This window comes from Sinohyriopsis cumingii, chromosome 9 (assembly GCF_028554795.1).
Source record: "Sinohyriopsis cumingii isolate HCF-2022 chromosome 9, ASM2855479v2, whole genome shotgun sequence".
In the NCBI taxonomy this organism is placed as follows: Eukaryota; Metazoa; Mollusca; class Bivalvia; order Unionida; family Unionidae; genus Sinohyriopsis; species Sinohyriopsis cumingii.
Genome location: NC_142969.1, coordinates 37846461 through 37860092, shown reverse-complemented (window position 1 = coordinate 37860092; position 13632 = coordinate 37846461). Strand labels below are relative to the sequence as shown.

The window sequence follows — 13632 nt, the reverse complement described above, 5'->3', positions numbered from 1 at the left end:
TATTTGGTCAGAATGCTGTCCCAAATAAACACATTTAAACCACTGGTTGAACCAGGGACCACCCTAATTCTAAATGTGTGTTATGCAAAGCGAGCTACTATAACACTTGTTAAAAGAATATGCACATCGACAAAATAAATTTTGCAAAAAGAAATAAAACTCACTTGCACTGTAGGAGCTGCTGTAGATAAGTTGGAAGAGCACCATGTTCATAATCCAGTGGTTGTGGGTTTAATACCCTGCCCAGGTCAGCTGCATGTGTCCATGGGACAGGTACTTAACTCTCATTCTTCAGCAGTATAAAACAAGTAATGTGTTAAAACAAATTAACCATAATGCATTTCCTTAACCGATTCGGCCCCGATCCCGTCTGTAGGCGTGATGAGGCTGTACCCTACTTCAAAGCCCTGCAGCATCGAGGCCATTTAAGATAGACCAACGTGGGTGGTATTAAAGAAAAGCAGACAGATATAGCTCTAAAATGGTATCAGATAATCTGGAAGTTCTAGTTGCACTACAAAATACAGAGAGAAAAAGCTCATTTTTTGGACCCGGTTTTTTTTTTCACCCAAAATTCGCTCGAGATCGGAATGCGATTTTGTGTCCGGATTTTAGACCTTTTGGCCTCAGATCTAAGGCATACCGGTCTTAACTGAACACAGACAGGTGAACCTTTGCAAAAACTAGGATAAGGTGGGCATTTGGAATAAATTGCGGTCTCCATACGAAAATGGTGGGTCTATTAAGCAAAAAAGAAAAAAAAAAAAGAACTCCAACTTTTACCCTTCTGCTCATGCGCAAGCAAAATAACCAATGGAAATTGATGTTTCTAATACAACTAGGCATTATTCTCATGGATAATCTGTTGAAAACTGCTGTATTACGATGTATTCAGAAATAGCACCCCAAATCTCGTTCCTACGCACATTTCAGACAAAAATGACAAAAACCTCTGGGGCCGAATGAGTTAAATTAGTATTCAAGGTATCTTTTCGCTATATCTTGGTAAACACACAGACTTGGGGCTAGTAAAATGCTCATGACTTCTCTTGACCAGGGTCTGAGACTATGTACAGAGGGATCCTGCTTTTAAAATTATCTAAAGTTGTCCATATACTGGACCTCTAGCATTTTTTTTTTAGAAAAGATTTCCTGGACTGCCATTTTTTAAAATCCTACAAAGCAGTGCTCTGGAACAAGACATGCTCATTGGCAAGTTACACACAAAAGTTGAGTTTGCAGGGTTTTCAGGGTTTTATTTTTGGATCACTGCTCAAAAAGTCTGGTAGCCAGATGCCTTGGGCCCATCCTTTATTCTAAGAGAGGTGCCTGTTGAGCTTGTCTAATTTAATTTGCTTGAGCAAACTTTGATCACGCTGATAAAATGTGTTTATGCATTTTCAAGATGTTGTCATACCTGCCATAACATGGCACAATCCAGGTCAGACCACCATTGTCCTGGGTGCAAGTGAGAACTTATTTTAATTAAAATCACCACGTCACATATTAATTGGCTAACAAAAGCTAGTGTATATGTGTTTGAAGGCTGCAGTGGGTGAGTCCATTTTGCTAATTTGGACAGGTAGGTTCAGGAAGTGGAATGACCTGTTATTGGTAAATCAAAGAGTTGTGTGTACAAGAACAAATTATTACATATCACTGCTTTGAATCAGAATGTTTAAGCAATATGTATTATATTTTTGACATGTTTGTAAACAGCAGCAACATACTTTTTGAAGTATCAGCGAAGTCCAACAAAAATACATTTCAGAACCCTTGGTTGACCGAGTTTTTCTTTGTGAGCATGCCAGCCACAAAAAATGATAAGGGGCACATTGATAGATGTCAGCTAATGACACTCGCATCACCTTTAGATGCTTTGAACCCTATTGAATTTGTATTCGAATTTTAGCTATTGCAACATTGTGTGAGAGGATTTATAAAAAAGGGGGAAATTTTGGGCATGTTTAAATTGGAGTCTGGGTTTGTGAAATTTCAGTCAGGGATTGTGAGTTTAAGTCACCAGTCCAGGGCGTGTGTCTAAAACAAAATTGTTTTGAGCACTGTGGATGCTTGAAAATTCCAACAACTGACCTTCGTATGTAAGATCTTTTTTATCATTGTAATTCAATTTTATTGGATACGTGTCTGAAGGAAAATCTGACACAGAAGTTGACATTTACTTTGTTATTCCATTGAAACAAAAGGAGGTGCTGGTAATTTCACTAAATTACCACCTGACATCTACTCTTTGTAATATTTAGTGCAGTTGACTGCAATTTTTTTTTAAGTATCAAAGTGTTTGTATTGTATATATTGTTTGATATGGTCATCTTTGATATGAAAGCTGTCATTTCCCAATGAGAAAATACCTACATTAACATAGCTGCCAACCCTCATGAATTCGGTGTGAATTTCATGACTTTTTCAGCGATTCACGCCACAAGCCAAAATTTCACGAATTCTCCAATTCTCAATTATTTTAAATCTTTAATATAAAAAAAACGATTTCCCGTTAAGCGCTAGTCGTGATATTCGCAACAGTAAAAGCAAAAGAGTATTTTCTCTAGTGAGGAAAAATAAGACAGACTTTATGGCCTCCTTAGCTGCAGAAAATTTGTCATCAATTTTAGTCACCAAGATCAACCAGCAGGCAAGAAGTCTGAACTGTTTAGAAAACAAATTTTCATTCAAGCAGTTGAGGAAGTTCAAGTCTGCCACAGTATCATGTCTTGATAAATATTTCTGCATATGTGTAGTGTTTTAGTTTTATATTGCGATCTTGATATAGTGTAGTATTGACAGTCATAGTGGATGGAGTTATTATCATGGTATTTTTCACTAATTCATGTCCAAATTCATGATGTTTTATCCCAGTTTTCACTAATTGTGAGCCTGGAAGGTTGTCAGCTGTGCATTAAAATGGTAGTTTGTAATTTGCTTGTGAAGTTTGTGCATAGCCATTTCACTGCATTAGATTTTATTCTTTCTGGTTTTTTTGGTAATTAAAAAGAGAATGTTTGAGAACAAGAAGTGTTTATTTTTTATTTATAGATGAAAAGGAGAAATACGACCCTTCTTCATTTCGTGATGCCATTATACAAGGTCTCAATGAAACTGGTGGTGATCTAGAGTTGGTAAGTGAAATGAAGCCTATAAAACGCACTCTTAAAATCTACAAGGATTTATTCTTTGTTGCATGACATTTAATGAGCCTTTTGCAAGTTAGCTTATAGTATGCCTTTGCCTCCATCAGCAGTTTTTTTATGCTTCACTTGTTATTAATTATAGTAAAGACTTAACCTGAAGAAAAACATAATAAACTTATCATTATTAAATTTTACAGATTAGATCCTGGCTTTGCGTGTGTTTGTTTTATGATGTTGATTGTAATTTGCCACAAAAATGGCCACTGTTACTAAATAGAAACCGATTTAAATGACTCCTTCCGAAAAACTATAGAGCTCAATTTCACTCAGTCTTGGACAAAGCACCATGTCATAAAGATCTTTAAAATTCATGTAAATTATGCCAATCTACAATTGTGTATAGCTCTTTTATTAAAATTAGATTTTTAAAAAACTTTTAAACATTTGTTTTCATAACGTGCAGTAAATTGGAAGAAATTCAAACAGAAAGCATCAGAATTCTCGGCCAACAACCCATTCATTAGGCTATTTGGGAAATATTAGCTAAGGGAATGTTCTCATCCCCACTTTGGCCTTTTGCTTAAAAATTGTGTCCAGTGTTTGACCATGTCAGGTCTTGTTTTTATTAACTCCATGAGCAGCTGCTTAATATGGTTCTGCCCCAACAGATCTGCAGATTGAGATAGTGCAGACAAGTAGAGTATATATATGTACAAGAATACAGGATTTCTATGTTCCTAGTAGGTTGTATGAATGGAAATTGGTAACAGATAGTACAAGGCCATTTATTCCCCTTGACGAAAGGAATTTTGTCCATTAGTCTATCTGTCCGTCATCCATAGTTGGTGGTTTCGATAAAAAAATTTTACCTTGAACTTTTGTTTTCATAACGTGAAGTCAACGGCATTGGAAGAAATTCCAACAGAAAGCGTAAGATTTCTTGGCCAACAACCCTTTCATTAAGCTATTTGTGAAAGGTTAGAGGCAGAAACCCACCCATCTTTGTGGTCTTTATGTCCATTTTTAAATCACTCAAGCTGAAAGTGTGACTTTCCTTTCTGCATTTTAAGTCCAGCTTCCTCAAGTCTGATTAAAATCAGATCTCCACTGTCCTACCTGAAGATCTGACAGAGACCACTTAGCACTCATGTTCTGGCAACATACATTGTTACCATAAATGTTATTTTTATCAACCAGTCAAATGAAATGTTATATATCTTTACATTTGGGAGGCTTAGAATTGTTGCTGAAGAGATCAGTGTGTGCCAAATTATTTGATTCACTTGCAGGTTTTTTTAAAGCTGCATTTCCATTGGCTAATTCAAAGGTCACCTGAACATGACCCCAAAGCAATCATTGTCAGATGTTCATATAAGATGGTGGAGATATGAAATTTATCAGATTGCCAGTGTCCATGTCTTAAGTTTAATTGAACTTCATAAATAGACACACTTGGGCAGGGGCAGGTTCTTATTTATTCTGAGTCCGAGCGGTAAAAGGTCATGGTTACTGGAACTGACCCAGTATGTATTCCTTTTGCTCAGTATGTATTCCTAGAACCTGTTTTCATCAGTTTTGTGGTGTAGTCTACAGTACGGCAGAGATGCCTCCTTAGTTATTCTCGAAGGCCAGATTGCAGAGTTAAATTTTCATCTTGGGTTCCACTTGAATGTGTTTCTTTTTAAGTTCATGCCCTAAATTTTTATCAGCTTCATCATTGCATTACATACAGTTAAGGAGGAGTGGCTGCTTGAAACTGTAGTCAAGATCGCTGGACATGAAATTGTAAAATTGTTCTTTTATAATAGGAATGGAGATCAACTTACATCTGATGGCTTTATGTGTGTGTGTGTGGGGGGGGGCTTGCTGTGTTTGTTACCTAACATCACACAACAGTAGTATATAATGTTCAAGAATACTAATGATTTTTGCATCAGTTTAATTCTTGCTATTTTACTTCTTCCAGGTATCAAAGTTTTTAGACATTAGCGGGTCCAAGCTCGACTATAGACGCTATGCAGAGGTCCTTTTTGACATCTTATTTGCAGGTGGTCAGCTAGGTTAGTCTGAACTTGAAGACATTTCTGTTAATGTTTTGACTAAGACTTGAAGTGATCTTGACAGTTGATAAGTGAATTAGGTATATGGATAGAAGGCACGGGTCCATACAAACTGAATATTTAGTCAGTATGTGCAAACAGTTTTATCATTGTTGTATTTTAATATTTTTTGTTGGAGGTAACTTGTAGCAAAGTAACTATCTCTCTTGATTCAGATGACATCACAGATGAGGAAAACAAATTTGAAATGCTCTGAAAAATACAATAAGTAAAAGAAAGTAAATTTTATTTCTAACACAATTATCTTTATAAATATTTCCAAAATATTGAGGGCATAAATTGTCCAACATCAGTCTGTCCATTAGCACATGTGTTGTTATCACCAGTTCCTTCTACACAGGGTTCCCACACTATTGGGGGAAAAAGCTGGGAGAAATGATAATTTTTTTCCCAACTGTAAAAGGTCCTTGAATTTCACAAATATTAATGAAAGTCTGGAAAAACCTGGGAATTGTCTGCCACCACTTGATGCCAGAAACAATCACATAACTGAATCCTAATTAAATTGATCTAGAGTTAAATTTATCGGGTTCTAACCAGAATATTCGGAGGGTGCAGTATGGATCATTTGGTTTATTTTCAGAGTCAGCTCGATTACCGTATCTTTCCTTACACATTCTAGCATCACCAGAGGCCAACATGGTGGTGGCAAAGCGTAGCCGTTTACCGGATGGCCTAACAAAATTGAAATGTCGTTAGATCGAGTGACACGTGCATGAAATCAATATGAAAATTACTTTTTTTTCCTCAGAAATCGGAGTATTAAAATTGTTGTGTTTTTAATCTGCGGAAAGACAAGATAAAACTACGTCGTTGATGAAATGTGACCTGGTCCTCGAGATTTGCATTGTTAGTGGCAACGCACATTTTCAAATGTTGTAGAGAAAAAATTATAAATATTAAATGAAAGTCGTAAGCTGGTTGTAATAAAAATACAAAAACAAAAGACCACAAAATTCTCCATGTTTATATATTCTGAGAACAACATCTGGAGTTTTGTTGTATCACATGACTACCATGTTGACGTGCTCTCTGCTTGATAAATCATACTGGCCAGATTGCTGGTTTTTACAAAAGTATCTGACTTTCATTTAATATAATTGAATTTCTGTACAACAGCATTACATGTATAAACGAATTTGTTGTTGATATCACATGACCATTGGAATTCCTGTGACATCATTTGAGATTTGTGAAGTCATGTAACTAGTAATGCAAATGGTGAGGACTGGGTCACGTTTCATCTAAGCTGTTCTTGTCTGTCAGCAGATTAACAACATAACGATTTTCTGAGAAAATAAATCATTTTCCTATCGATTTCATGCTGGTACTAGTCGATACAATACAAGTTTAAATTTTCTAGGCTCACAAGCAAGTGACTACCATATGTCACTACCACGCAGTATTGGCAAATTATGATTTTTTGATTTGCAGTTGCAATGACCCCACACCCTAACCTTAATGTCCAAATATGAAAAATGGGTGGGAATATTTGGAGGAAACGTGGATTAGAAAATGGACTGCTTTTCGTTTTAAGTCAGATTTGTAGTCCAAATTGTTGAATCCAAGAGCTGAAATGAGAAACTCATCACTTGTGTTCTGTATAAAAACAATACAGGATTGGGGACTGGTTTAATGAATTACAAGATCTATTGTCAAAATTTAAAGCATCCCTTTTGAAAATGTTTTTTAAATGATGGATTTTTAACCAGGTCAACTTAAACAGATTATGTTGTTTTAAAAATCTTGTTTGGGATTTTATTGGCACAGATAAATTCAGGGTTAACTCTTTATTACAATACAAGATTCAAATTATTTGCGTTTACTGTTTTTTTAAATTTTTATACTGTAATAGAAAATGTTACTTTCTATGAGATGTGTGTGTGTGTCTATATATATATATATATTGCTATATAATTCTTTAGAGTGAAAGGCTTGAAAGGAAGCAAAACATAATTTATAGAAAATGTTACTTTCTATGAGATGTGTGCGTGTATGTATGTATGTATATGTGTATGTATATGTATGTGTGTGTGTGTGTATATATATATATATATATATATATATATATATATATATATATATATAATTCTTTAGAGTGAAAAGCTTGAAAGGAAACAAAACATGATTTATGTTCATTATGTTGTTCCCACTTAGCCACATAATGCCAGTTTATAGGAATATAATCAAACTTGTTCGTGTGATACATTTTGTGGTTTTGTACATGATCATCTTTTCTGACTTCGATGTTTTTGGAGAGTCTTGAAAGAGAAACATATTTAGATCTAGAAAATGCGTGTTTTATAATCTGAAATGTTTTTTAATTCCATTCAGTAATGGTTATTTGTGAACCTTGAAAAAAGTAATTTCATCCTGGAAAACCCCTGGAAATTTAGCTTTAGAAAAGTGTGGGAACCATGCCTACATTACCCAGAGGATTGCCTAGAAACTATATAACACATTCATCCCTTGGTTTAGTTGGTCCTAAATTAAAATGGTGCTGTATGGTCATCTTGAAAATCTTATCATTGCTACCCATTCTTTATTGATCGTTATATCAACATGAGCTTTTTATTTTAAGTAGCATATGCAGTATATAACTTTTTTTTTTCTTCAAGCACCTGGTGGCACTATTGTGGAAGAACAAGACGACTCCAAGGTGTACCGCACTGATATCTGTGTGTTTGCTGTGAAGGAGAGCAAGGACAGCCTTAACGCATTCTATGAAGTACATACCATTCTTTGGTTATTTTAAATAGATCTCTTTATCTGTACATGTGCCTAAATACATGTCGGTGACAGAACCTGTGTATAAACATTTATGCAAAAATGCATCTCTGTATTCTGAACAGGTGTGTTAAAGATTTATTGGGAAAGAAATGTCTTGTTTTTAAAAAAAAAAGGAAAAAAGATTGAGGAATAAAAATTTAAATAGCAATGCTGTTCATAGAAAATGAAGAAACTGTTTTAAGAATTTGTCTGTTAAACATGTTGTGTCAGTGTATAATGGCTTATTCCATCTGTCTGTTCATTACAAATTTTATTTCCAGGCAATACCTTCTCAAGTATTTTTGGATCAATGCAACTTAGTTTTGAGGCTTTACATATATTGTGAAAATCCTAGGTCAGTTTTGTTTTATAGCACTGTCTGGAAACTTGTACCAAGTTATGACCCCTGGAACCTTTCATTGGCACCATACTAGCAGATGCAATAGTGTTTTAGGGGCACAAGATTTGTCCCTTTGCGAAATTTGTCTAAATTGTTAGCTTATTGACTTACTTCATGGCCTTACTCTTTCCAGGTGTTTGTTAAGCTGATAAGACGCTACAAATATTTGGAGCGCTCATTTGAGGAAGTAATCAAAAAGGTATGTGAAAAAGATTATTGCATGATTAGTTTGTCAGTATACATTTGATTTTGTTAGAGAAAATGATTCCCACAGTAATTATTTGGGGTAGAGCATATTACAGTAAAACCTGTTATGAGAAACTGCCCCTTCTGTCAACAAAAAGTTGTCTCTCAGGACCAGTTTTCATGGTCCATTTTCAGAACAATTTCAAGAAGAATAACCACAATCACTGTACATATATTCTATTCTTTATTAATAGTTATTGCTAAAATATTGTATGCATTCATCTAAAAACAAAATTAAATAGCAATAAAGATATACTTATATCATTAAACACAAAATCACATTTACATTTGAAGATCACATATTTTAGCACATGAAATCGTTTCTGAATTACTCTTTTTCCTTTATAACAACCTGAATTTGTTTTACCGATGTTTAAACCGCTTTTTTGAAAGTGTTCTGCTTTTTGTCACTTTCAGTTACAACAATTATTTTCTCCAGCCTTAAAATTTGTCACTTTTTAGTTGGAGATTTGTCCATTGTTATTAAGGTTCTAGGTGTTAAAATTATTAGTGCTCAATTGTAATATCGAACATAAAGACGGTTTTCACTGGGCTGTGGGAAAATATAAACAATCTTAACATGTGGATTGCATACCTAACAATTAATGAAATAAAAAGAAACAATTATCTCATCCAGAAACAGAACCCTTTACTCGGGGAGACAAAAGTCAACAGCTTCATTCAAAGATGACATACAGGGATTAACTCTAAAAGCAGAGTGTGTTTCCCAGTTACACCAACTTGAGTAGATGACAGCTTTGTGATTGGGATGTAATCATTTAACATCGGGGGAAATACAACAAACATCACAAGTCTTGAACACTATCAATTGAATCCCGCAAATGATTGTGTCTTGCTAGTTTAAAAGACAATGACCTTATTCAGCCTCCGACAATAAGGATTAACTCTATAGATAAACAACATATGCAACCACTACATCAACTTTGGCACTACAACAGCAATACGTGACGTACTTAGCCTGGTTTACGGACTGTAGCATCTATCACTGGTAGCAACAATACTTTTTTTTAATATTCATTTCATGTTTGTTTTTCATCAGAACAGTCATTACTAATCAAGCGGTCGTTGTAACAGTTAATTACATATAGGTCAGTAGTGTCCGCCTGTTCTTGCCATACGGTCATTGATAGGGATGCCGGGTCCTACGATAAGGCCAGGAAGCAGGCTAAGTGCAGGGATAATTAGTCTGGTTCCCTGCGTTGCTCACCCCTATATGAATAGCGGAGAACAACGCAGGGAGCATACGAAGCAGGGAATCGGACTAGGAAACAATCTACATATACTTTAGTCTGGTTTACGACAAAAACTATAAAACTCTATAGGCTTAGCTAAAAGAAAGATACACATATTGGTAGCCAGCCTATGTTTTTCATTTTAAAATGAGCGGTTGTTTTTACGGGGATTAAATAAAGGTCGGTGGAGTTTATCCTCATTTTTGCGATGCGGTCGTTCATAGCAGTGTCAAAATGCATATTTTGCCAAGACAAAGCCGTCGCTGGTCACATTCAGCAGATGGTCGCTCATAACAGCATTTATATAATAAAATTGATCCGTGCATTACGATTGTGGTCGAAATGACAGGTGGTCGCTCATAGCAGTTTTTACTGTACACGTAATCCAAGGGTTATTGGTTTGATGAACGCTAAGGCCAGTCTGTGTTAGCTGCTTCAGTGTAACTTTTGGAAAGGCATTTAGCTCTCATATCCTCAACAGGATATAACCAGCAATGTGTTACAAATTCAATTAAAGCTAACTAGAACAAAAATAAACTTAAGATTTCTAAATTTTCCAACATGACCACAAAGCAAAATAGTCTGGTATTATTCATCTTCGTTACAATTATGACAAATGAATCTTATTGTGGTATAAAATGTGTGTAATTTGAATAATTTGATATATATTGACTTCCTGTATTGTTCTATCAAAGAGAAGTCAGATTATTGAGCTAAGACTGTTGTTATTTCAATTGTTGAACATTTTTTTTTTAAGCTTTTCTTGTTCCTGAAAGGATTTCAAGATGATGCTCATCAGAAGTTTGCCATCATCTTGGGCATCATGCTTGCCAACAGCTTCCTTAACCCAAAGGCACTGTCTAACCTCTTTGAAGACCATCTTAGTAAAGACGGTGGGTATTTCTGTAGTGATTTCTACTATAATAAGCTGCATCTGAGACGTTCTGATCAATGTTTGGTTTTCTTCAAATAATTACTGGATAATCACAGTATAAGTCACATCTTCTGTTTTTCTGCATAGAAGATATTTTGACCCCAGAATGAAAGTAATTTGAAATGATTGTTGGAAATAGTATTTTCTTTAAGTGGGGAAACACATTTATTGCAGGTGGAAGGATAGGCAGAGAGATTCTTTACATTTCTGAAGTGGGGCCTCCCCCTTAGAATTTGGGGATTTTGTACATAAATTAACTGTGGACTTTTCCAAATAAAAGAAAAACAAGACTATATTAACAAGTGAAGTGCAGCAAGTTTAAACACCATAAAGCATTAGTTATATATACATGCCAACCATTACTGCTCTAGTGGTTAGAGTGTCCACCTCAGAAGCAGGTTGTCGTGGGTTTGAACCCCGGCAAAATCATACCAAAGACTAACAAAAATGGTACTAACAGCTGCTTCGCTAGGCACTCAGCATTAAGAGGTTAGTGTTAGGACTGGTCAGCCTGGTGTCAGGATAATGTAGCTTGGTGGGACATCATGCTACACGTCTGCGGCATGATGCCTCAGTGCTAGATATCACTATAATAGGCCACACTGCAGACATCATAGTAATATGACTGAAAAATTGTTAAAGCTATGTTAAAAATCCTAATCACACACATACCAACCATTATGCTTTTGGCGTGATCATTATACTTTTTTTCCTCACTAAATTAGGCCTTACACAGAAATGTATTGTGCGCCCCCCTCCAAAAAAAATTAATGTGTTTTCTCATTTTTATTAACATCCCATTAATCCCACAGATAAGACAGCTTCTTTGTAACTACAACATAAGAGTATGCTTGTCCAAAGACTTGCATGCACTTTCCTAACAGTATTAAGTTATATTTATAGCAGCTGCCCTATTTCCAAGAAACATGCTGGTTTCTACTTTCAGACTTTTGACCTCTGTTTCTATTTGCAGCAATTGTATGGCTTAGTTTGGAGAGAACAGACTGGTTTTCTGACTTTTAATCCTTGCTTGCAGATTCTTTGTTCTAATTCATATCTGGTACAAAACCAGTCTGTAGGTATTTGGCGCTAAAAGTAAGTCAGATTTATTCTAGTCGATGCATTGTTTTGTGCAGAAATGGTTTTCTAATGGATTAGGAAAAGACGAAAAACAGATTCAGAGATGAATACATTAGAAATGAATTTTCTCCATAATAAAGCTGACTTGAATCAGATTTTTCTTGATATAGTCCGTTATTTTTTATCATCTCCGATTTGTTTTTTTTTAAAAACAGTTTGTTCGCTCCCATTCCACAACAACCCTTGTAAATTATTCGTTCCATATATTAGTTAGCACTCGACTCTTGTAAAGAATATTCCGATTGGTCCAAAGGTTTAAATAATGATTGCACTTTGAGTCCCAAAAAAGTTATTGGTATCAAAAAGGAAGGCTAAAGAAATCTTTGCCAAAGCCACAAAAATAGCTTGACTGGCATATCAGCAAGTTGTGTCCATTGGAGAAAAAAACAAGGAATGTATGGGATTATTGTTGATGTATAGTCGATGTATTTGGGTGTTTATTTCACAGATTTGTTATGAAAAGAGGGGTATAATGTATTTGTTGCAAAAATTTAGAAATTATTGTGATCTAATTATGATGTGAACACTGACATGCACATGAGATAACTGAAGCATCAGTAATATTGGAGAACAAATTCATGTGACTATAATATTGTGAAATTATTGAACTCAAGTTGAACATTTTTGGTAAGGTTAATAGTTTTTCAAATGATTATTTTGGTTTATTTTATGATCATAAGTTGTACCCGAAGCAGGTTTTTATGAGTGCAAAATACGTTTTTGGTTGGTAACCTTTAGCCCCTGGATCCCCCGATCAGGGGCACTGCCCCTTGCAGGCTGTGTGGGAAGGATTTTAATATTGGTCATGGTGGTTAAACAAAGAAATCTTGAATTAGCTCGTTTTACTAACGCCAATACTAAGGTAACTACTTTGTTACAGCAGAACTAAATTGTGTACACGAATTTTATAAATGCAGAGGCATTGTGTACCAAGTTCTTAATAGAACACAGACTACCCCTAGTGGTAGAAGACTACACTGGTCCTTTGTTCAAACAGATGTTTCCGGATTCCAAAATTGCAGAAAATATGCATGTGCAAGAACAAAATCATCTTATATTGTTAGGTGTTTAGCAGAAGATACTTTACTTAAAGTTGCAGAAGCCATGTAAATTGGGCCATTTAGTATTGCAACAAACAGTAGTGATTATGCTGACAAAATGTTGTACCCAGTATGAGACTTTGACAATGAAAAAGGCAAAGTCAGAGTGCTCTTCTTTCATTACCCGAATTAACAGTAGATTCCATCTGGAGAAAACATTTTTTTTATTTGCTTGATAACGCTTTGAATAAACATAAGCTGGCAGAACTGTATGGGGTTTTGAGCTGATAACTGCATCAGTGATGACTGGAATTCATATTATAGTTGCATTCTATATTTTGAAAATGTCTCCATCATTGTACATATAAGGTTGTCATGTGATTCACCATGCTGCAGGAAAGGTTGCTGATAAATTAGGAGAACTCCTGAAGTATCAAGTTGGCACTCTACCTGACAATATCCTTCATGAGGACAGAGTTGATTTTTTTTATCTTGTTTCCCAGTTAAAAGACACAATAACTGGAAGATATAAATTTCCTCTTCTCTTTCAGGTTATGAAAGGAATATTGGTTCTTTACCAT

General features: G+C 35.2%; 1 protein-coding gene across 2 annotated transcripts in view; it reads left to right on the top strand.

Moving 5' to 3' along the window:
* Positions 1-13632, top strand: part of LOC149791575 (eIF5-mimic protein 2-like) — a 40629-nt gene that overhangs the window by 7361 nt on the left and 19636 nt on the right. For both annotated transcript variants that reach the window (XM_089970123.1, XM_089970124.1), the window contains exons 3-7: positions 3055-3137; positions 5116-5209; positions 7888-7997; positions 8572-8637; positions 10695-10830. In XM_089970123.1, the coding sequence (XP_089826249.1) occupies positions 3055-3137; positions 5116-5209; positions 7888-7997; positions 8572-8637; positions 10695-10830 (489 nt within the window). The remainder of the gene's footprint in view (positions 1-3054; positions 3138-5115; positions 5210-7887; positions 7998-8571; positions 8638-10694; positions 10831-13632) is intronic.